The sequence below is a fragment of the Pelodiscus sinensis genome, chromosome 5 (genome assembly GCF_049634645.1).
Source record: "Pelodiscus sinensis isolate JC-2024 chromosome 5, ASM4963464v1, whole genome shotgun sequence".
NCBI lineage: Eukaryota > Metazoa > Chordata > Testudines > Trionychidae > Pelodiscus > Pelodiscus sinensis.
The window spans coordinates 106,266,456-106,288,339 of record NC_134715.1 but is presented as its reverse complement, the minus strand read 5'-3'; the positions used below and the strand labels follow the sequence as shown (position 1 = coordinate 106,288,339).

General features: G+C 42.6%; 1 protein-coding gene across 1 annotated transcript; it reads right to left on the bottom strand.

Annotated features, from left to right (window-relative positions):
- Positions 1-2,040: 2,040 nt before the first annotated feature.
- QDPR (quinoid dihydropteridine reductase) lies at positions 2,041-21,655 on the bottom strand. The gene is made up of 7 exons (XM_006136990.4): positions 21,469-21,655; positions 20,903-20,995; positions 18,325-18,421; positions 14,359-14,499; positions 10,096-10,204; positions 8,466-8,549; positions 2,041-3,514 (listed from the first exon to the last, which is right to left on the bottom strand). The coding sequence occupies exons 1-7, from the start codon at positions 21,646-21,648 to the stop codon at positions 3,409-3,411; spliced, it is 810 nt and encodes a 269-aa protein (XP_006137052.2). The 5' UTR covers positions 21,649-21,655; the 3' UTR covers positions 2,041-3,408.
- Positions 21,656-21,884: the final 229 nt, after the last annotated feature.

Genomic DNA, 21,884 nt, shown 5'->3' with positions numbered 1-21,884 from the left:
GGAAATCAATCATATTTATCATGACTAAGGACATGTTTTTAGAGATGCAAAATATACTTTTTAAATGGTATTTTTCAGTGGTTCATTCAAATTTACATCAATATTACAGTGAATGCTGAAAGTTGTGATTGCCATAAAATCATGATTTTCTTACAACCTTATTTGAAGCTCTTCATATTCTTATCAGCTCTGTTCTGTTACTTCCTTTTCATTTTTTTTTAATGCACAGTGCTTTCTAATGTTAGTCCAAAGCAACATTATAGGCAGTATATCACCTCCTGCTCTCCTACTTTATATGCTCTAGTATAATCCTTTGTATTTCTTTGTGTTGCTCCTCTGCCTTGTGATCTGTTCACCTCTGGCATTTTGAAAAAAAATTTGGAGGCACAATTAATTAGATTAATGTTTTAAAATTAATTAGACCCAAGCATACAGTTCAGATCCAAATCTGCATATGATAGAGGCAGAGAGATTCTGATCTGGTTTTGAATTAGCTTGCTTTAGAGGTAAAGGTAGTTGTGAAGTCCAGGCCATCATCTGAAACTTTGAAAGTTCAGAGCTGTTCATATCTACGAGTTCAGTTTGGGTCCCCATCTTCTTCATTCTCATCTTTTCACTTTCTTCCAGTCCAGATTCTAAATGGCAGAACGAAAAATACCATAAAACTCCAACAGCAGGCCGGGTGAGGGAGGGGAAAGGATCAGTCTCACACGGGCTCAGGTGATTTAAAAAGTCCCAGGGGTGGCTGTGCAGTGGGACTAATGCGAGCTTCCTGCCTGCCTTTGTCCTATACCACTCTCAGAAGCAGTCATCACCGTCCCTGTGGCCCCTCTGTAGGCCACCCTGTGCACCAATGCTGCAGTTCCCATCGGCCAGGAAGTGCAGAGGAAGTATCTATAGGCAGCAGTGCACCCAGCCGTTCAGGGCCCTCTCCCCAAAGCAGCTACCTGTCACTTTTGGGAGCCACTTCAGAAAAACACCAATCCTGATCCCTCCTGCACCCCAACCTCCTGTCCTAGCCTACAGCCCCCACCCTGCATCCAACTCCCTCCCAAGGCCTGCAACATGCACTGTGTCCTACACCCCAAATCCCTTCCCCAGCCTGGTGAAAGTGAATTGGGGAGAGGGGACGAGGATGAAGCAAGTAGGGGGCAGGGTTTCAGAAAAGGAGTAGGACAGGGATGTGATCTCAGGAAGGACAGTGGCAAGTGACTTTGGGTTTGTGTAATTAAGATAGTTGGCAACCCTACGAGCCAGGAATGTAGAAGACATAGCTATGCCAGAAGAGTGTACCCAGCAGGGCAGCCAGAAGCTCACTGGGCAGCAGCCAGCACAGACACAGCACCATCCAAATGTCAGATAGACCATTTCCACATGGGCATGGCTTACATGTGCATGGGGCCCACTGACTCTTCTGCCCTGGGACCCAACAGAAAGTGTTTTCTCATAAGAGATCTCGCAAGCTGAGGAGGTGGGTGTGGCTCATGCCATAGAAATGAAGAGCTCCCACTGCCACTACTAGGAGAAAGGTGGAGGGCAAAATATTGCTTTTTTGAATGTGTATGCTAAACAAAATGTCCTACAGTATTCTAGCTGATGTTGATCACACTTTCAACCATCTTCTCACTCTGGAGAACTCCTGTCAGTATGCCTTAGCTCATACTTATGAATTTGAGTGTTGCTCTAAGACTACCCCCAGAACTGTGTCAGACAGGGAGTGCTGAACATGAACACAGAGATCTGAGACCACTCATTGACACTTCTCCGTGAATGTTTTTGTATAGCAAAGAAAAGATACAAAGGAGATAAGGCAAGTCCCTGTTAGAGAAATGCTAAAAGGTTCTCCTTTCCTCTCTATAGTAGGAAACTATATACATTTTCATAACTCTGCTCTAAGAAAACATGAGACCGTAAAGTATTCCTGTTGTTTGTGTACAATAATCTCAGTTGTGGAACTAACAGTTATTTTGAAAGCACTGGAAAAAATCCCCGTAAATATTACACTACAGATTTAGATTATAAAGTAACCAATCCTACAAATAAAACTATATATGTATTTATTTATTTGGCACAAAATCCTGTATAAGACTAACAATAATCTGTGTGTTCTACTTTTATATCGTAGAGCACTTTACTATCTGAAGGTGCAAAGAGCCAGCAAGAGTTACACAAGACACATGTAGAATATCATATATCAGTTATTTGGAATAGGCAACACCCTACAATAATTATGGGGCTGACAGATGCTTTGAAAAAGAATTAAGGCAATTTAAGGATTCTAATCTTGCAACACCATCATATGCAATTAACCTTTATTCAGTACCATTGGTTCAATTGGAACAATGTGAAATGGTATAGGATACTCATAGGAAAAGGGGTAACAAGACTGAGTTGCAGTGATTTTGTTTTATATCTCTGTCCAACACCAAAATTAGCATTAGGATAATAAAACAACACACAACAATACTGCTGAAATGCCCAAAAGACAACTCACATACAACTGGATAGTTATATATGTAGGTACAGGATAGACCTCTCTGGTCCAGCACCCTGAGACCGGACCAGTCCCAAAGGCAGGAGTTTGTTGGATAAGGGGAGGTCAATTCTGCCCCTCTGCTGATAAACTCTGGGCTCTCTGTCTGTCAGCAACCAAGCAGGACTCTTCTCTCCACTGCCAAGCTCCTCTGCCCACAGGCTGCTGCCTCTCAGGTCTGCCGGTCAGTCCTGGCTGCTGTTGCTCCACTGTCCTGGGGACACTGGGAACACTGCAGCTCCACTCCCTGGGGCCATAGTGGCTGCCACAGCTATGATGCCCCAGGACTACTGGAGCTCTACTCCCTGGGGCTTCTAGTGCTTTGTGGCTCCAGGCCACTGGGGCTCTGTAGCTCTAGGGCTGCCGAGGATGCCACGGTTCCATTCCCCGGTGCACCCAGACTGCCGTGGTTCCTCTGTCCCATGGTGCAGAGCATGGCTGTAAGCAGCCCTGTAGCCCCAGGCTCTCTGGTCCAGGGGCTCTCTGGTCTAGCAAAATCCATGGTCATGCTGGACCATGGATGTTGCCGGGCTAGAGAGTCCCAGATGAGAGAGGTTCACCCTGTATATCATTAAACACAATTTCTGATGAATATATTTAGGCAAATAGTGGTGTTAAACAGAGGTATCCTTATCTTGCGTTTTCTCTAGAGGGTTATTTGCAGATCTTAAAAATCTATAGCCTTGGTATATATAGAAGATAACTCATCTTTTGGTAGAGGAATGTTGTTTGCATCTAAGAACAGAGAAATATTATTCAACTTCTTGTTTCACAAATAAGGTAACAATCACTGGATACAGAAGATCACCCAAACTGGACTAGGATGCTACAATTTTCTCCTTTGCTGTTTTCACAAACAATTACACTGATCAATCTCAAAGATGTGCGGCTGCTAGTTCTGTCTTGCCTCTTGTGGTTACCACCTGGATTAGGCTGCCTGAGCTGGGCCGGTTTTTGCCTGTGATCCAGTCATAAAAGGTTCTGTTAAAAAGAGAAAGCAAGAGAGAGAGAAAAAGAGATAATATATTATGTGTGTATAGGCAGGGTGTTAAAGTCAGCCTGTGATGTTCACTTCCATCGCTATGTGCTGTCTTTTTAAACATGCATCCTACAATTGTCTCCATGAGAGTAGAGCCTTACAGTCTCACAGAGTCCCACTGAAATCTATAATGCTTTGCACAGGGAGAGCTGATTGAACAACTGGGGCCTAGAATGTAAGTTCTTCAGGGCAAAGAGCAGGCTCTCATCTGTCTACCAAGCACCTATTATCCTGTTAGGCTCTATCTCCATGATCTTCAGACTGTGTGCAGTGTACCTGAAAAGTCTAACGTGCATACATAAGAAAAGTTAACTTTTGGTGGAAGGTAATTGTACCCTGATTCAGCTCTGAAAGCTTGCAAAACATTTCAATTTCTTAGTGGATTTTTTTTTTTAAAGTAACACTTAAGAAGGTTGGAAATGGATGACGGAGGGGGGATTACTAATGATTACCTGTTGTGTTTACTCCCTCTGAGGCATCTGGCATTGGCCACTATTGGAAGACAGGATACTGGGCTAGATGGACCTTTGGTCTCACGAGTATGGCCGTTCTTATGTTCTAGAACCATACTTGGGAGCCCAAAACAAAAAATACTGTTGGCATCCCAATATGTTTTTTAAAAAAAGTATTTTTCCCCTTCAGATTCATCCTTTCACTGAAAATTATGGCTAAAATAAAGTTCACATTTCAAAGCTGTGTCTTTGCTTGTTCTTTCCTCTCTCATATATTTTTTTTCTTTCCTTTTGTATTTTTATTCCCCCCTCCCCCCCACTCCTCTCCTGTTCATTAACCCTATTATCATACTGAGTCTCTGCCAGTTCCTTCCTCTTTCCTTCACTGCCAGTGTCCTCCTTTCCCTGTCCCAAGTTTCCTTCTTGGTTTCATGCTCTATCCTTCCTTAGTGCTCTTTTCTTTCAGCATTTTTCCCTTCCCTAAGCATCCTGTCCTTTCAACCACTCTCTCCCATCATCACTCCACTGAACTACACAAATTGTGGAAATGATTCGTTAGGGCTTGGAAGGGAGCAATGGAACTTGAATTCACCTCTCAGAGGGTTACCTTCTTGCCCATGCTCAATTTGAGCCCTAGTTTGAAGATTTTGCAAAGGTCTTGTGTAGCTGCTGAGGATGGAACAGAGGAACACAATTTCATTCAGAGAATGAAGGCATTTTTTCAGGGCCCATACTCTATCCCCATGCTCTCACTCTGCAGTAGCCATTTTGAATGGTTATATAATCTGATGCAATGCAATGCATTCTGGGGCACAATAAATCCCAGAATGAAGTGCTGGAGCATAAGCTTTCGTGGGCAAAGACCCACTTCATCAGATGCATGTAGTGGAAATTTCCAGTGGCAGGTATAAATATGCAGGCCAGAATCAGGTTGCACCACTCTAATCTAGACACAATCAACTCTGGATTAAACAAAGACTGAATGACTTGCTAACTACAAAAGCAGCTTCTCCTCTCTTGGAATTCATACCTCCAGATCAGCTACTAGAAGTGGGCCTCATCCTCCCTGATTGGATCCACCTTGTCATCTCCAGCCTGATCCTGGCCTGCATATTTATACCTGCCTCTGGAAATTTCCACTACATGCATCTGATGAAGTGGGTCTTTGCCCACGAAAGCTTATGCTCCAACACTTCAGTTAGTCTATAAGGTGCCACAGGACTCCTTGCCGCTTTTGCGGATTCGGACTAACACGGCTACCCCTCTGATACTTGGCACTCTAATCTGACACTCTGAAACATCCATGGTTTGGCATGATTTAATTAGTCAGATGTCTGCTTATCATGGCTGTGGCCAAGTCTTCCATGGTCCTGTAAAGCTTATTTACCATTACCAGCCCTGGTTCTCAGAGTTCTGTGCTGCTGTTTAGCTCTAAAGAGACCAGAAAGCAGTGGAAGTGATGGAAATGTTGCTAAAGCATAAGCATGATTTTTATCTACTTATTTCCTTGTATCAATACAGTACAATTGTATAACATAGACTTATACAGGATGTATTAGTACAGCCTTACATTATTAAGCAGCATTGCAAGAGTTATTTGGTTTATTCACCTCGATGGAAAAGTAAAGAGACCAAATGACTACAATATTGACCTTCTATGGTTCGACAAATTCTCTGATTCAGCACCTGTCAGGTCCCGAGGTTGCCAGTCTAAAGAATTCAGCCTGTATCAAATGGTGTGAGAATTCCTACGGGAGAGGGGGGGTGTTCTCAAGAGGAAGGCTCTGTCATCAGTGCTCTTTGGTGTTTCCCTTAAAGCCTCCTCCTGTGAAAATCTCAGCTTTCATTAAGTAAGTAAATCTTTAGCACCCTACAGGCTCAGCAACCCAGAGGCAAATGAAAAAGAGCATTGTTTTTAAGGTCATCTCAAGATTTTGGAGGTCCTGGCTGACTTATCATCCCCACATGTTCAAAAATCACAATATAGGGAAATAGTCTTTGACTCTACCAGAAAGTGTGAAGAAGCCTCTTACAGAGTGTGATCATTGCTGAATCATAAAACAATTTCAGCACCATCAACTTAAAATCTCTCTCTAAAAAAAGAGGGGGCAGGGGAGAAACTGTTTTACCCACTATGGCTAACATTACTCTAGTGCAGTGGTCTCCAACCTTTTAAAGGATGAGATCACTTTTTGAATTTAAGTGCAATCCAGGATCTACCCCAAACTCAAATACCTGTGGGTATGTCTACACTACCCCCCTAGTTCAAACTAGGGGGGGTAATGTAGTCATACGGAGTTGCAAATGAAGCCCGGGATTTGAATTTCCCGTGCTTCATTTGCATAAAGCCGGCCGGTGCCATTTTTAAATGCCGGCTAGGTCGGACCCCGTGCCGCCTGTAGCCGCGCGGCACGGGGTCCGACCTAGCCGGCATTTAAAAATGGCGCCGGCCGGCTTTATGCAAATGAAGCGCGGGAAATTCAAATCCCGGGCTTCATTTGCAACTCCGTATGACTACATTACCCCCCCCAGTTCGAACTAGGGGGGTAGTGTATACATACCCTGTGTCTCACCTCCTCCGTGCCCCTTCTGCAAGCCCCTGTCCCTGCTCACTCCATCCTCCCTCCCTCCTCCATTCTCCCTACCCTTCATCAGGCAGGGGCAGAGGGTTGGGGTGCAGGCTTTGGCCTTGGGCTAAGGGATTTGGAGTGTGAGAAGGGCTTTCAGCTGAGCCTGGGGCAGGGGTTGGGTGCAGGAGGGAGTACATGACCATGACAGGGATTCAGGATGCAGGCTTCAGCTAGACACTGACTACCACAGGTGTGGTAGTGCAGTGAGACTAAAGGTAGGCTCACTCCTGCGCTGGCCCTGCACCACTCTCAAAAGCAGCCAGCAAACTCTTTCCATCCCAAATCCTGTTGTGCTCCTCACCTCTCCATTCTGTGGAGGCAGAATACAGGGTGGGAGAGGGAAACAGCTCCAAGGCAAAGGGAGGTGCGCAGCAGTGGGGTGAGGGGCAGCTGAAGTGCTGCAGTTGACAGCCTCTTGGACAAACCAGTCAAGATCACCTATCAGAGGCTCCAAGATCTACCAGTAGATCCCGATGGACTGGTTGGTGACCACTGCTCTAGTGGAACAGATTGTGTTCCCTACCCCAAGTTATGTGCTTTGAGCAGCACTCTGCACACATTCTCACACACAGAATGAGTTCTCCTGTTTGTGAGCATCTCTCACAAGAGAAAAGCAGTTTATAAAAACAAAATTAGGAATGTGTTTGTAAAACAAAAGCATCTGGCCAAAGTCTCAGGAGTGCAGGTAAGCACCTGAAAGTACTTACTTTTTTTTAAAACCAACCAGATGTCAAGTTAGCTGGTTGAGCTGCCATATTTCAAGGACCACTCTGCTGTCTAGGACTCCTCTGCCTAAACCCATTTCTGAATGGAACATTCAATTAAAGCACTCCAAAAGGCAAGGAAATACAGAGTCAATACAGACAGGCTGTAGGAACAATGGTGTGATGTACACAGCTTCAGCCTCATTTCCAAGTGTTCTGGCTTCTGCAGGTTTAAAGGGAGAACTACAAAACTAGAGAGATTTGTAATGCCCTTTATGAGGTATGAAACTGGATATGATTCCATTCTTTCCTCCTTTCCCCCACAAAAATACTGCTGTTTTTTAAAAAAAAGATACAAAACTCTATAGCAGGGCCCCACTTCTCTCTCTGTGCCATGCCATCTTTGGCAAGATCTTTAAAGGACCTGTTCTGAATAATGACAAAAACCCAGCACAAATGGGCTGCTGGTTTCCCTCCCCTCAGCTGAGCAAAGAAGGGGATGCTAAGCCTTTAACCCTCAGTATAGAGCAAAGAGATCTGCAGCTCAGCTTGAGTCTTTTCGCTGCTTCATTCAGGTCAGATCCTCCACAGTTCTAGCCAGTGTGGACTTGATCGAGTGATATTATTGAATCAATATGCAGACAACACCACTTTTGCAGGAAGAAAGTGGGCACACAGAAGTAGGGGAAACTATATCTACTTTAACATGATATAAAAGGAGCAGTAAAGGCAAAGACATGTTTCTCTTTACACTTTACCTTTAAACTAGACTGCTTACGTCTGGCACAGCTGTCTGTGATTTAACTTAATTGTCTGCATGTTTTATGAGGCTTGCTTGACTTTAAAGCACTCTGGGCTAAAAGCCTCAGCTGGTGTAAATTAATGCAGGGCCACTGAAGTCAATGGAGTGATGCCAATTTTCACTAGCCCAGGATCTACCCCTATAAGCTTAACCTAACTTCAAGATACAGAAAGTGGGGTGCACACACAAACATCCAAATACAAGTGACAAGCCCACGAATGCATATAGGAGAAAATGGAAAAAAACACACCCAGTTGTTTTGAAAGGAGAGCTAAGAATTGTTTCATCATTGTGCAGATACTCACTCTGCAAGGAATTCTAGGGGTGTCCAGGAGCTGAAATCTGCATCAGGCATTGATTTCCTGTTCATTGGTGTATCCAAGGTAACTCTGCAATTGAGAGAGATAAGCCTTTCATTTGTACATCATGCTTCTGATAAGAGCTATCTGTTCTTCCGCTCTTTGCTTTAATATAGGCTGAGTTTTCAAAACTGGGCACTGAAATCCAGACGATAGATAGATTTCCCTTGAAAGCTGCATGACTCTAACAGCATGTAATGATCAGTCTTAAGTTTTTAAATCTATATAATTTAGTATGATGATATTTGTAAGGTGAGGGGAAATGCCTACATCACTGGTATGTTGCTGAATATCCCACGCTTATAACGCTCTTAAAAATGGATACCAGAAGAAAATCTTTCAAGGCATCTAAGCAATTTTGGAATGGTTGGTAGCCAAGAAATCAGTGTGAACTTGGTATCTGCCTGTTGTGGTACTCTGCAGAGGCAGGTGATAATTATTCAGATATCCTGTATGTTCTCATTCCCTGCCCAAAAAGAAGTGTACTGGAGGAACTTGGACAAAACAAGGGGAGACGCAATGAAATGAGTTCAGACAGCATTTTCTATACTTCTGAGTACTGACAATCTTTAAAGACTGTGTTTGACTTGGACCTGAAAAGGAAATACTCAAACCCTTAGCTAGGTTTCTGAAGGCAATCACAGAAGTTAGATCTTTTCCATATCTATTAGGCCAGTCAGCCACACCTCTGCCAATGCAGGCAGATAGTAGCCTTGTAGCAAGGAAAAGAGAAACTAAAGCTTTTGTATTCACAAGTCTTCAGGGCAATTACTTTAGCTACTCCAGTCACTCTACAAAGAAGAGATTGAATATTATTCACTACAGTAAAGGCTTCATTTCTATGGAAAAAAATCTTAAAGGTAAAAGTTTGGCAAGACATATTTTCCTCTTGGCACTAAATACCACTTGGCATTCAGATGTAAAATTTGACAGACATCAGCTAACTTTGCCCAAACAAAATTAAGGAATAGTGAATGCAAACATTCAAAATCATTTTCAGCTACATATGACTTCCTGCTATTTTTTTTCTTTTTCCACCTGAACTATAACAATTCCATATGTCTAATGTGTCACTTTTAGACACCTATTTAAACATGGCTTAACCATCTATGAAGGTTAAGTCATGGTTTTCTAACATCACTGTAACAATGATTTCTTCTCTTAGCACAGGAAAGAAAAAATATGTAATTTATTGTTATGGCAGTGCCTATAATATACCAGGTATGTTCAATTTAGACCACTGAAGAGGGCTGCATCGTGCCTGCTTTGAGAAACCACAACAACTTTTAAACAATTACATCTGTAGCCAGGGGCAGCCCTAGACTAGCTGCCAGCAACAGGCGCCCTAGGCGAACCATGCAATCAGCCCCCACTTCCAAACCCCTCAATGATATTGTGCCACCATTTGGCGCCCCATTTAACTTGGCGCCCTAGGCGATCACCTAGTTCACCTATACGGACAGGCCGCCCCTGTCTGTAGCAGAGAAGAAAGGAAGCCCATCCATGTGTCACTTAGTTGCAGTTACACTTTAAAATTAAACAATGCAGTAGCACAGGTAGCTCCGTAACGACTTACGGCAGAACAGCAACAGCAGCAGACCCAGATGGCAGGCCACTATTCACACCAGCTAAACTCTGACAAAGCTGATGCACTGCTCCTTTCGCCATGCCATACCCAACCATCCCTAACAAGTAGAAACAAAGCACATTAAAAAAAAAAAAAAAAAAGAAGTTCTCACTGACAAGTGTTGTATAAAAAGAAACAGTGAAAATTTCTATGTTATTTGATTAAAAGCAGGTTTATCTTTCGCTGCAGGAATCTGGTAACAGAATTATTCAAACGGCACATTGCAAAAATTATATGCATTTTTTTAAAAAGGACAAAGGAACTGTGCTGTTTTACAGATCTCAACTGATCTAGCAACATGGAATTTTGTAAGATTATTTGCTTAGTTGTTTCATAAACTCCGTGCCATAGATCTGAACACATTGTTAGAGCACTTCTCTTTATAAAAAACACATAGAAGATAGATCTAGAGATGAGAGAATAACAGATTTTTCACTTCATTGGCAATTTTGAAAAATTGAAGAAATTATTTCAGGTTCAATAAAACATTTTGTTTAATTTTTGACCATTTAAAAAATTTTGAATGTTTAAAACAAAATTAAATGTTGTGGGGAAAAAAAGCTGTTTCAAAAAATCTGAATGTTCTTTTTAGGAAATGTTGAAATTAAATGTTTCAATTTTTTCAGAATATTTTTGTTTTTCTAAATGAATACTTCAGTGAAATTTACTCAAATTTCTGAAATGTTTTGGAATAATCAAATCTGCGTATTTCACCAATTTCTACACCATCCTAGATAGCTCTGTATATGACCATAATCTTGCAAACACTTGTGCATGTGTGTACTTAACTTTAGTGACTAGTTCTACTGACTTCAATCAAACAATTTACATACTTAAAAGTAAACTAGTGCTTAAATGTTAGCAGAATCTGGGGTAAATATATAGTCATAATAGAAAAGTCCAATGGTCCATCCAGTCTTGTGTCTTGGTATGTCTGACACAAAACTTTACCAGATGCTTTAGTGGAAGTTACAGAAATCCCACAGTGGAAAGTCATGTAATGACTTTAATTATGGGCAGATTTCTTTCTAACCCACATTGGTTACTAACTAAATTAAATTCTGACGCATGAATCTTCCTCTTTCCAAAAAGAAAGGTCTTATACTAGCTACGATAACTGTGGATACATTTTCACCATCCTTATAGTATCTGTTACTTTTTCTCAACTATATCTTGCAGCAATGAGTTCCACAGTCTAGTTATACACTGTGTAAAGTACAAGTTGAACCTCTGTAGTCTGGAACTATTGGGACCTGACTGGTGCTGAATCAGAGATTTTGTTGGACCATGCAAGGTCAATATTGTCTAGCAGCATTACCAACACTTCCACTGCTTACTGGGTTCATAGTAGTAAATCAGAGCTAAATAACAGCACAGAACACTGAGAACCAGGACAGGTGGCTGTTAAAAAACATGATGGGCCCACGGGAAACTTGGCTACACCCATGAGAAGTGGACATCGGGCAAACTAAAATCATGCCGGACCATGGATGTTGCCAGACCAAAGAGTTTCAATCTGTATTTCTTTTGATCAATGTTAAATATGTTGCCCTATAGGTTTTAGGTAATGGTATGTGTGTATATTAGGAGAAGGCTGAAACAGAAGTGGACAATTTACATTCTCTTTACTATTAGTTGTTTTTATCTCTTATGTCACCTCTTATCTGTCTTCTTTGTAAGCCAAAGGGTATGTCTACACGTCATTCTTCATGCAGACATCCAAAATTGCAAATAAAAGGGGGATTTAGATATTTAAATCCCCGCTTCATTTGTAATTTCGGGTGTCTGCATTTGCAAAACTCTCGCGAGAAAGGAATGAAGTGTAGACATACCAAATAGTCCCAGTCTTTCAATATAGTGAAGTCTCTTTTTGACTCTAAATAATTTTGTCATACATCCCTGTGCCCCTTCTATTTCTTTTTTTTTCTCCAGTTAGCTGTAGGCAATTCCCATTTAATGTTACTGTACTTAAATAGGAAATTAGTTTCCAGACTCTACTGAAAAACAAGAATAGGGGGAAAGAATAACTAGACTTCCATAATTATAAATAACAAGCCTAAAATGTCAGAAGACATATTTGCACTAGTTGAGCAACAATTCTTTCCCAATGCCTCCTTATATTTAATAAGATTCATGTGTTTTCCCACAGCACTGCTTGTACTAAAAATCCACAGTGATTGGAACCATCCTGCTCAAAACATGAAAGAAAATTAAGTCGATTCTCTGCCTAAACAAAATGTCACAGAATTACTCTAAAGAATTCACCTATTTGCATTTTAATAGAAAAAATGAGAACTTCCACGCAGTGTGCAGCGGCGGTCAAAAAGGCAAACAGGATGCTAGGAATTATTAGGAAAGGGATAGAAAATAAGACCCAGAATATCTTACTGCCCCTGTATAAAACTATGGTACGCCCACATCTTGAATACTGTGTACAGATGTGGTCTCCTCACCTCAAAAAAGATATTTTGGCCTTGGAAAGGGTTCAGAAAAGGGCAACTAAAATGATTAGGGGTTTGGAACGGGTCTCATATGAGGAGAGGTTAAAGCGACTGGGACTTTTCAGTTTAGAAAAGAGGAGACTGAGGGGGATATGATAGAGGTATATAAAATCATGAGTGGTGTGGAGAGGGCCGATAAAGAAAAGTTATTTATTAGTTCCGTAAATAGAAAAACTAGAGGACACCAAATGAAATTAATGGAGAGCAGGTTTAAAACTAATAAAAGAAAGTTCTTCTTCACACAGCGTGTAGTCAACCTGTGGAACTCCTTGCCAGAGGAGGCTGTGAAGGCTAGGACTATAATAGAGTTTAAAGAGAAGCTAGAGAATTTCATGGAGGTTAGGTCCATAAAAGGCTATTAGCCAGGGGATAAAATGGTGTCCTTGGCCTGTGTCTGTCAGAGGCTGGAGAGGGATGGCAGGAGACAAATCGCTTGATATTGTCTTCAGTCCACCCTCTCTGGGGCACCTGGTGCTGGCCAGTGTCGTCTGACAGGATACTGGGCTAGATGGTCTGACACAGTACGGCCGTTCTTATGTAGTACATGGTCAATCTAGTTCAAAAAAAGTAACAAACACACTTCCCACTTGATAATAATTTTATCAGACTAGGTTAGATGCAGTTTTAACCATGTGACTATAGAAGGCAACTCAAACTAAAAAACAGTGTACTTTTCTGAAATATAATGGTAACAGTTATAATTTCCTTTACCTCTGTTTTTAGACATAGCTTTAAGAAGCACCCTTTGAGCCCCTTATCTTTATAAACTATTCCACCATTTCAACGTTCACAGTTTCTTATGTTACATCAGAATATTATTGCAGATAGCTAAAAGATCTAAGTAATTAATATACGAGATACTGAAATGAAAAGTACTTGATCCAAACCTCAGAAAAATATTGCAGACTTTAAGGAATGTTAATTTCTGTATACCTCACACTCTCAGTCCCCTAGTGTCTGGGTTTTTTTAATTGCTTTCAGACTTTCTTCTCTACAAAGAGCGAGAAAAACTGACATAAGATCAAAGATCACAAGGCATATTTCACAAAACCTATATTAAACAACTAATAAAGATAGAGGCTGAAGGTCATCAAACTTATCTGTGTCTGAAACAAGGTGGACTGGATTCAGAACATGAGCAAGGATATCATGCTCAATAAAAATAACTGTGTTATCACTAATTTAAAAAAAAAAAAAAAAGCTAGTTACCTAAGAACTCTGCCTTTCAAGAAAGCAAATATGGAACTTAACCTTCTCCAAGTTCTTTAAATGTTATGCCTAACATTTTAATGTGTTATTTTTTAATTATTTTCCCAGGTACTTCTGATAGCTTGATATATTACAGAAAGATTTCACTAAAGCCAGACAAGTAGCATTTATGCAACAGATTTTATTTTATTTTACTGCATTATACTGGTCATCCGTTTAAGACTGTCAATTGTGAAGTTACAACTTTCCTAACAACTTACAACTAACTTTTTTTTGTTAGTCTATAAAGTGCTACCAGACTATTTGTTGTTTTTTTTCCTGTAACGGACTAACTCAGCGACCCCCTGAAGCTCCTAACTTTCCTCAAGGGATTCAAACAATTGTTTTCCATATGGGTAATATGGGAAGAAATGTTGAGAGAGCAAAACTGTTGTTTTTCAAATAAGAATAATTAAAACAATTATTGTTGGTGTCAAAGCAACCACCACATTTTGTTTGTTACCTGGAGTTCCAGCCAAAGCAGCTTTTGCTCCTGTCAGTGTCAATAAGCCTCCTTCTTTCAGATGTTTTGTGGCTAAGTGACTGGAAATAGTTGATGTCCAAACACTCTGTTTCCACATCAGGTCAGAATTTTTGTATAAAGCTGGAAAAACAAAATACAGGTTGAACCTCTCTAGTCCAGCATCTTTGGGACCTGACTGGAGCCAAACAAAGGATTTGCCCAACCACAAGAGGTCAAAGTTCTCTGGCAGCATTACTGTTTACTGGGTTCTTTGAAGCAGTTAGGAGTAAATAAGAGCTAAATAATAGCACAGGACACTAAGAGCCAGGACTGGTGGCTGTAAACAAACTTTATGAGACCCTGGAAAACTTGGACACATCCGCAATAAGTGGCCAACTAAAATCATGCTAGACCACGGATGTTGCCAGACCAGGGAATGCTGAACTAAAGATATGTCTACACTAGGGACAAGGTAGAATTACGATACTCAATTTCAGTTACGTTAATTGCGTAGCTGAAGTTGAAGTACAGGCAGTCCCCGGGTTACGTACAAGATAGGGACTATAGGTTTGTTCTTAAGTTGAATTTGTACGTAAATCGGAACTGGCTCCAGATTCAGCCGCTGCTGCTGAAACTGACCGGGGGCTGACTACAGGAAGCCTGAGGCAGAGTTGCTCTGTCCCCAGCTTCCTGGAATCAGCCACTGATCAGTTTCAACAGCAGCTGACTCTGGAGCCTGTGACAGAGCAGCTGGGGCGCTGCTGGGTAGGTCCCCGCAGGACCAACCCGGCAGTACCACAGCTGCTCCACCCCAGGCATCCACAACAAAAGCCTGGTCTGCTGGGCGGGGGGGGGCACTAGCTGCACCCCCCCCCCCCCCCCCCCCCGCAGCAGACCAGGGAGATCCGGAGCAAAGCCGCAGAGGCGGTGGGGTCCCGCGCCTATGCGGCTTTGCTCCGGGTGTCCCTGGTCTGATGGGGGGGTCCCCAGCAGACCAGGGACACCCAGAGCAAAGCCAGCACAGCAGGGAGACCCGAGCAAAGCCGCACAGGCGGTGGGGTACCCTGCCTCTGCGGCTTTGCTCCTGTCTCCCTGCTGTGCTGGGGGCGAGTCCCCCTCAGCACAGCAGGGAGACCCGAGCAAAGCCGCACAGGCGGCGGGACCCCGCTGTCCGTGCGGCTTTGCAGCTTTGCTCCTGTCTCCCTGCTGTGCTGGAGTCCCCCCCCCCCCCAGCACAGCAGGGAGACAGGAGCAAAGCCGCAGAGGCGGGGACCCTGCTGCCTGTGCGGCTTTGCTCCAGGGCAAAGGAGCAAAGCCGCACGGGCAGCAGGGTCCCGCCGCTTGTGTGGCTTTGCTCGGGTCTCCCTGCTGTGCTGGGGAGTCCCCCCCAGCACACCAGGGAGACCCGGAGCAGCTTTTCTCACCCCGGAGGACACGGTGGCGGGACCGCTGCGCTCTGGGCGGTCCCGCCGCCCGCGAGCTCTGGGGCGAGAAAAGCCCTGTTCGTAAGTGCAGATCCGACATAAGTCAGATCTGCGTAAGTTGGGGACTGCCTGTTCATTAACTCAACTTTTGGCACTGTCCATACTGTAGGAAGTCTTTCATGGAAGTAGGACTATCGGCATCGACCAGAGCGCCCCTCTCAGTTTGAATTAGCATGTCTTCACTAGACCCATTATTTCAAACCCTGGAAGATCGACAGCAGCAGCTTTGATCTTCTCTGTAGTGTAGACATAGCCTAAGAGATTCAACCTGTAGTTGGATCAATGATGCAGAATGCAAAAGTCTTCTCGTTCTAACTTGAATCCCACCATAGAGACTCAAATAGTGTGCAAATCTGCCTTATAACACTTCATATAATCCACTTCTGCTGAAATCTTAATCAATGCCTTCAGTGTCTCACCTTGCTCATTGCATCTCCATTCTCTTTGGTTTCCCCAAGTCACTGTTCAATGGCACATACAATTGTATTACCAGACTTTTCACTGTAACAAGAATGACCACATCCCCTATCTTCAGCCAGTTCTACCAGCTTGCCTTTTGCTTCCAGATTCTGTTCAGAACTCCCCTCATTTCTAAAACTTTAATAGATGTGCTTTCATCAGCATTAAAGAGCTTGTTGTTCTCTTTATTCCCTTCCTCTTGTGTCCATCTTGCGACAGCCTCCTCTCTCTGCCATTCTGCTTTGTCTCACCAGTGATGGTAAGAAAGCCTTCTTCTCTAAAGTGCGTACCTTCTGGAATGACTTTTATATCTGCTTTGAAAATAATTTTTTTCCTCGGCTATTTTTCTTAACTTCTCTCTCTATTTCTTTTAATTCTGTAACTGTATTATTTAATTCTATAGACCACACAGTTTGTAGGAGAGAAGCTGTATAAAATAAAGTTGTGTTGTCTTACATAAACTGTAGGTTTAAGTCTATTAGTTCTTGAATGGGGAAACCACCTTACAAAATCTAGTGCCCTATGATTTTTCTTTTCTGTGATTGCAAAGATTGCTCTTAAATATTTTATGTCTGCAATGGTGACCTTTGGATAGTGCTCTGTAATATTATATAAACCTAGTTTTGATTGCAACTACTATTTACTTATTCCTTGGAATTTCATAGAAAACAATACTAACTGTTGGACTGCAAACCATTTTCTCCTTTGGCTTGAGTCTTGTTGGATCTTATAAGCTATGCAGGCTAGTGGATGGAGATCTCCCAAGACATAAAGGAATTAGTGGGAAACATCTTTTGTTCATAAAACTATTGTTCAAAACAGACAGGTGGTACAAATTCTATTAATGCTGCCAAGACATGCTCAGAATTTCAAGATTTCCAAAGAACTGGCCTGCATGTAGTGTCAATTAAAAGAATTTTAGTATTGCCAACAGTCAATTCAAAATGAAAATAGAATTTTAAAATAATGAGCGATGGTTTGTGTTTGCAACACATTATTGGGGGATAAAGAGAAGGAAAATTAAGATTAAGCAAATCATAATATTGAATACCTGTATCTGTAGCATTTAGGGTGTTTATTTCCATAAGAAAACCCACTAGCTTAAACTCAAATATACACACATTAGTGGCATGAAGTAGACAAGATGACCACCCATTCCAAGGGTATTCGTTTGCCATCCTGACAGTAATATTAGTTTGTTACTTGTCACAAGCTGTTGCCTCATGTATAGTAGTTAAACTGTAACTGCATTGTGTTGGATTATAACAAAAACCCACAAATATGTACTTTTTTATTCAGCAGCACTGAATATCTTCTTTTTATGTTGGTTTTAAAAGTAAGAAACACCGTTGTCTTGTATATTTGTATGGGGTGAGGAGAAGAGGGTCCATCAACTGCTTTGTATACTCCAGATAGCAAATGAGACTAATGATTTGGGGGATTCTAACCTACATTAGAAAAATTCCATTTTGGCTATTATGAAATATTAGGAGCTCAGTAACAAGACATTTTAATGTTAAATTTGAAGACTTGAATCCATTTTAAAAAACTCTCAAGTTTTTATATAAACCTTGTCAGCATGTAACATTATAGTCCAACGATACACCAACATTCAAGACAGTGGAAGGTAGTGTGACCTAACAGATATAGACCCAAAGTCTAGTGCTCTACCAGAATTAACCAGTGATCTTGTGCAAACCACTTCATTGCTCTGTGCCTCAGTTTCCCCCATCTGTAAAAAGGGGATACTGATACTGACCTCCTTTGTAAAGCACTTTGAGATACACTGATGAAAAATGCTATAATAGAGCAAGATACTATTATTAATCAAATATAAACATCAATTAGAAAAAGCTATGAAAGGCACTCAAGTGATCTATATCCCAATAAGCTAATTGGAGCTCCCTTTCTGTGTGATCACAGTAAAGGAAAAATTTTAATCTGAGAGATCTCCTTTTTACCATGACTTTTCCATCCCATTGCATTAATGTGTTTGCCAATATGCAACTAACAAAGGACTTACATTTAGCTTTTGCACTACCACCTGCCCATCCTCCAGCTACGCACAGGATAGCATCCACCTTCTGTTCACCCAGAAGTTTTCCAACATCTGCTGTCACCTGAAATATATCCCAAAGAAATTATGAAGTCATTCTGAAAATACCTCATTGAAGAAAATGTAAAATACCCAGACTACCTTTACATTGTATTTTTTAACTCATGTTGCACTCATGGTGATGTAAACAGCTATTTAAAATTAGAGTTTATGATTCTACCCACTGGAAGCAATACAACAATGCTAAATACTGAAAAGAGATTAAACACCAACTATGTGCTAGGTGATGTCAACGAAACTAATGTGAGAATAAGACTTGCAGGATCAGTTAGTTTCAGAATCAGGCCCTTAGTTTGCTATTACTTGAGAACATAGTTTATACCTTCATTTATAAGCTTAAAGCTTGAGAGTTTATACTTTTAGTCTACCCTGTTTTTATTTCTTCTTGTAAGTGTAGGGCTTCATATATATTAGTACTGAATTTTAGTTCTGTGGAACTTACACCAAGAACACTTGTGTCAATTATTTAGCGAGAGATCAGTTTCTAAGGGTCTAATCAAATTGTTTCATGTTTAAAGAAAAGACCAACCTTTAAAAAGCAGGAAAAATTACGAATTTGAGATCTGAAATACTTCATCTATTTTAAAGCCTTTTGAGTTATACATGCATAAAAGTAATATTGAGCCTAATGATTCAGTTTAACAATTAGAGGAACATGCTAATATATGAAGAACAAAGCTTCACTTGCTGACAATACAGTAACACTTCGGCCCCGATTCTGCAAGCTGTGCATGGGGGTGGTCTGTTGCATCTATCTGCAGCCCCATCAAGTTGTCAGAGGCTCTGAACAGGCACAGCAATCTATCTGCACACAATACATTTCAGGACCAAGACTCAAGAAAGAAGTGGTAAGTTAGGAGACCAAGTTCTAAAATAAGTTGTCAAGTAAGTCTCCAAGAAACATTTTCATGCAGAGAAACTGTTTTCAATTAGCCTATCCAGCTCTACTGGCTTCTCAGGAAAAGTGCTGGGCTTGCTTCTGTGGTTCATAATGAAGGGGGTCTAAACAAGAACATTAACAAATGGCTTCTTGTAGTTCAGAATGAAAAACTCTAATTCAGCTTGACTGCAAATGTGAGTGAGAACACTGCTAAAAAAAAAAAAAGAAATAAGATGAGGTGAGACAGGTACATCTACAATTTTTTTTAAAATGACAGTGTGAGGAAATTTAGGCTCCAGAATTAGGTGAGAGATAAAGAGAGAGTTTGGTTTTAGTTTTTCAGTTTCAGAAAATTTCATAGAAATGTTTTTGCCCCAGTCCTGTGAGATGCTCTGCACAATTAGACCCATCAGTTCACAGAAGCCCCACTGACTTCACTGATACTCTGCATGAGTATACGGACATGTCCATGTGACGAACTTGCTTCACTGATGACTGAATGTTGATAAAACTATTTGTCTTTTCACAATTTTGCAGAATTCTGACAGACAAGGAAGAAACAGTGAAGTTGACTAGCAACTAGGGGTATAAGTGGATAGTTGACTACCTGATAAGCCTAGGCTTATCAGGGAGTCGAGTCACTACTCGACTAGTCACTTCCCCCCCAGCACTGTCTCCACCAAGGAAGCCGGGGAGGCAGAGGCACAGTGGGGGAAACAGTGCGAGCAGGGACTCAAGCAGTTTCCACAAGCACCAGGTCTGACTGCTGTGCCTCAGCCTTTTAAATGTACCAAGATCCCCACCCGGACTGTCAAGATAGTGAGCGCCCCTCCCCGCCACGACTAATCAAGTAGTAATGGAAAATCCATCAACTACTTGATTAGCTGACTAGTGGAAATTTAACATCCCTACTAGTAACTGGCAATCCTAGTTTCATTGCACAAAGTGCAAAAAGTAAACCAACTTGACCAAAGGAAGGGGGGGGGGGGGGCGGGAGAAGAGACAGATTTGTAAAATTCTTTAAGAATCAGTCTATGGTTTGTTGTTATCCAGGTACAGATTTTAAAGATAAAGATGGATTTTAATAAAAGGGTGCCCTCAGAGCAAATGGGACCTTTTAATATGAATACATATCAGCGCAGAAGCCAGGTATCAAGCTGAAGATGACCTGTGTAGGACCAGAAAAACAGCTTGCAAGGAACAAAGCAAGAGAGTCTAGTCCATGGGTTCCCAAACTGGGGAGCGTGAAGAAATTCCAGGAGGGGCGCGAGGTGACCCAGTCTCCTCTCCTGGCAAGTTTTGCTGCTATTTTTGTTTTTCAGCTTTTTCTTTGTTCAACAAGTTTTGCTGCTATGGGGGAGGGAGGTTGGGGAGTTTCTCAAAAATCAAAAAGGGGGCTTGATGCCAAAAAGTTTGGGAACCACTGGTCTAGTCTATATTCTATTGTAGATAGGATTTTATATTGAAGTCCTAAGACAGTTAAAAGGCTAGTGCTTCTCTCAACACTTGAAAGAACTGCCCTAGCACCTAACGCAAAACAGCTGCCCCAGCCATTGATGCCACAAGTTTTATCACAACATTTAAAGTAAAATGAATAAAAGTCACCTGCTCTGCTTGCTCAGTGAAGGAGTCGGTCATTTTCACAACAACATTGGCATTAGCTTCTTCATTTTCTGCGAGGTCAATGCTGGCAACCCACTGATAGATAACAAGATCAGCAAACACATTTTGCTTTTAAAATACACAACAACAACGTTGCAGTCAATGAGAGATTTTAAAGAGTATTTACGGCGGGCGGGGGAATACAGTGTCTGTACTTTGCCCGCTGCACAGCGCGGTACGAAACCAAGGCTCTTGATTTGCAAGGGAGGCAGCAGGCGCGTTTTACTCCTCGGGGGAGGAAGCCTCCCTTCGCCGTGGGGATTAGCGGCAAGGAAGGCTTCAAACGCTCTCCCTCGCCAGCAGAGGAGAGGAGACGGCCGAGCATCTGCGCGAGAGATTTACCGTCTCGCTCCTAGTTTCTCGGAGCTCTGCAATCCAATGTCACAGCGCCGGGGCGAGCCCTGGCCGCTGGGCCGAAGCGGTGCAGAGCTGCGCTACACAGGGCAGTGGGGAGCTAGCTCCCCGGGCAGCGGCTGCCGGCCCAGCCCGCTCCGGCGGCGGTTAGTTACCCAGTGCTTGGCTCGGAAATGCTGCACGCACGTGGCCCCCAGCGCCCCTCTGCCGCCGTACACCAGCACCCTGTGCGCCTCGGCTGCGGCTGCCATGCTCCGTCCGCTGCGCGCCTGGCTCCCTCTCGCCTTCTCTGCAGCCCGCTGCCTGCCAGAGCCTGGGGCCGGGGCCCGCCCCATCAGCAGCTCCGCCTCCCTGCGGGCCGCCCAGCGTTCGCTTTCCACTTCCGCGCGCCCTCGCCATCGCCACCTAGGCTGGCTGAGATGCTACGGCCGGCGGCGCTGCGCCAGTTCCCCCGGGTCAGGGATCCGGGCGGGTTGTACCACACACCCGTCCACCTCCAGCGCCAAACGCTGCGGGTTGTACCACCTCCAGGCTCCCATAAGCACCGCTGCGTTGCCTAGCACGTGTGTCT

Coding starts and splice junctions, on each gene's coding strand:
- QDPR (XM_006136990.4), bottom strand. CDS start 21,648: ATGGGGCGGGCCCCGGCCCCAGGCTCTGGCAGGCAGCGGGCTGCAGAG. Junction 14,500..18,324: donor TGGTAGTGCAAAAGCTAAAT/GTAAGTCCTTTG, acceptor TTGTTTTTCCAG/CTTTATACAAAAATTCTGAC. Junction 10,205..14,358: donor TGCTTTGGCTGGAACTCCAG/GTAACAAACAAA, acceptor TCTACTTGTTAG/GGATGGTTGGGTATGGCATG.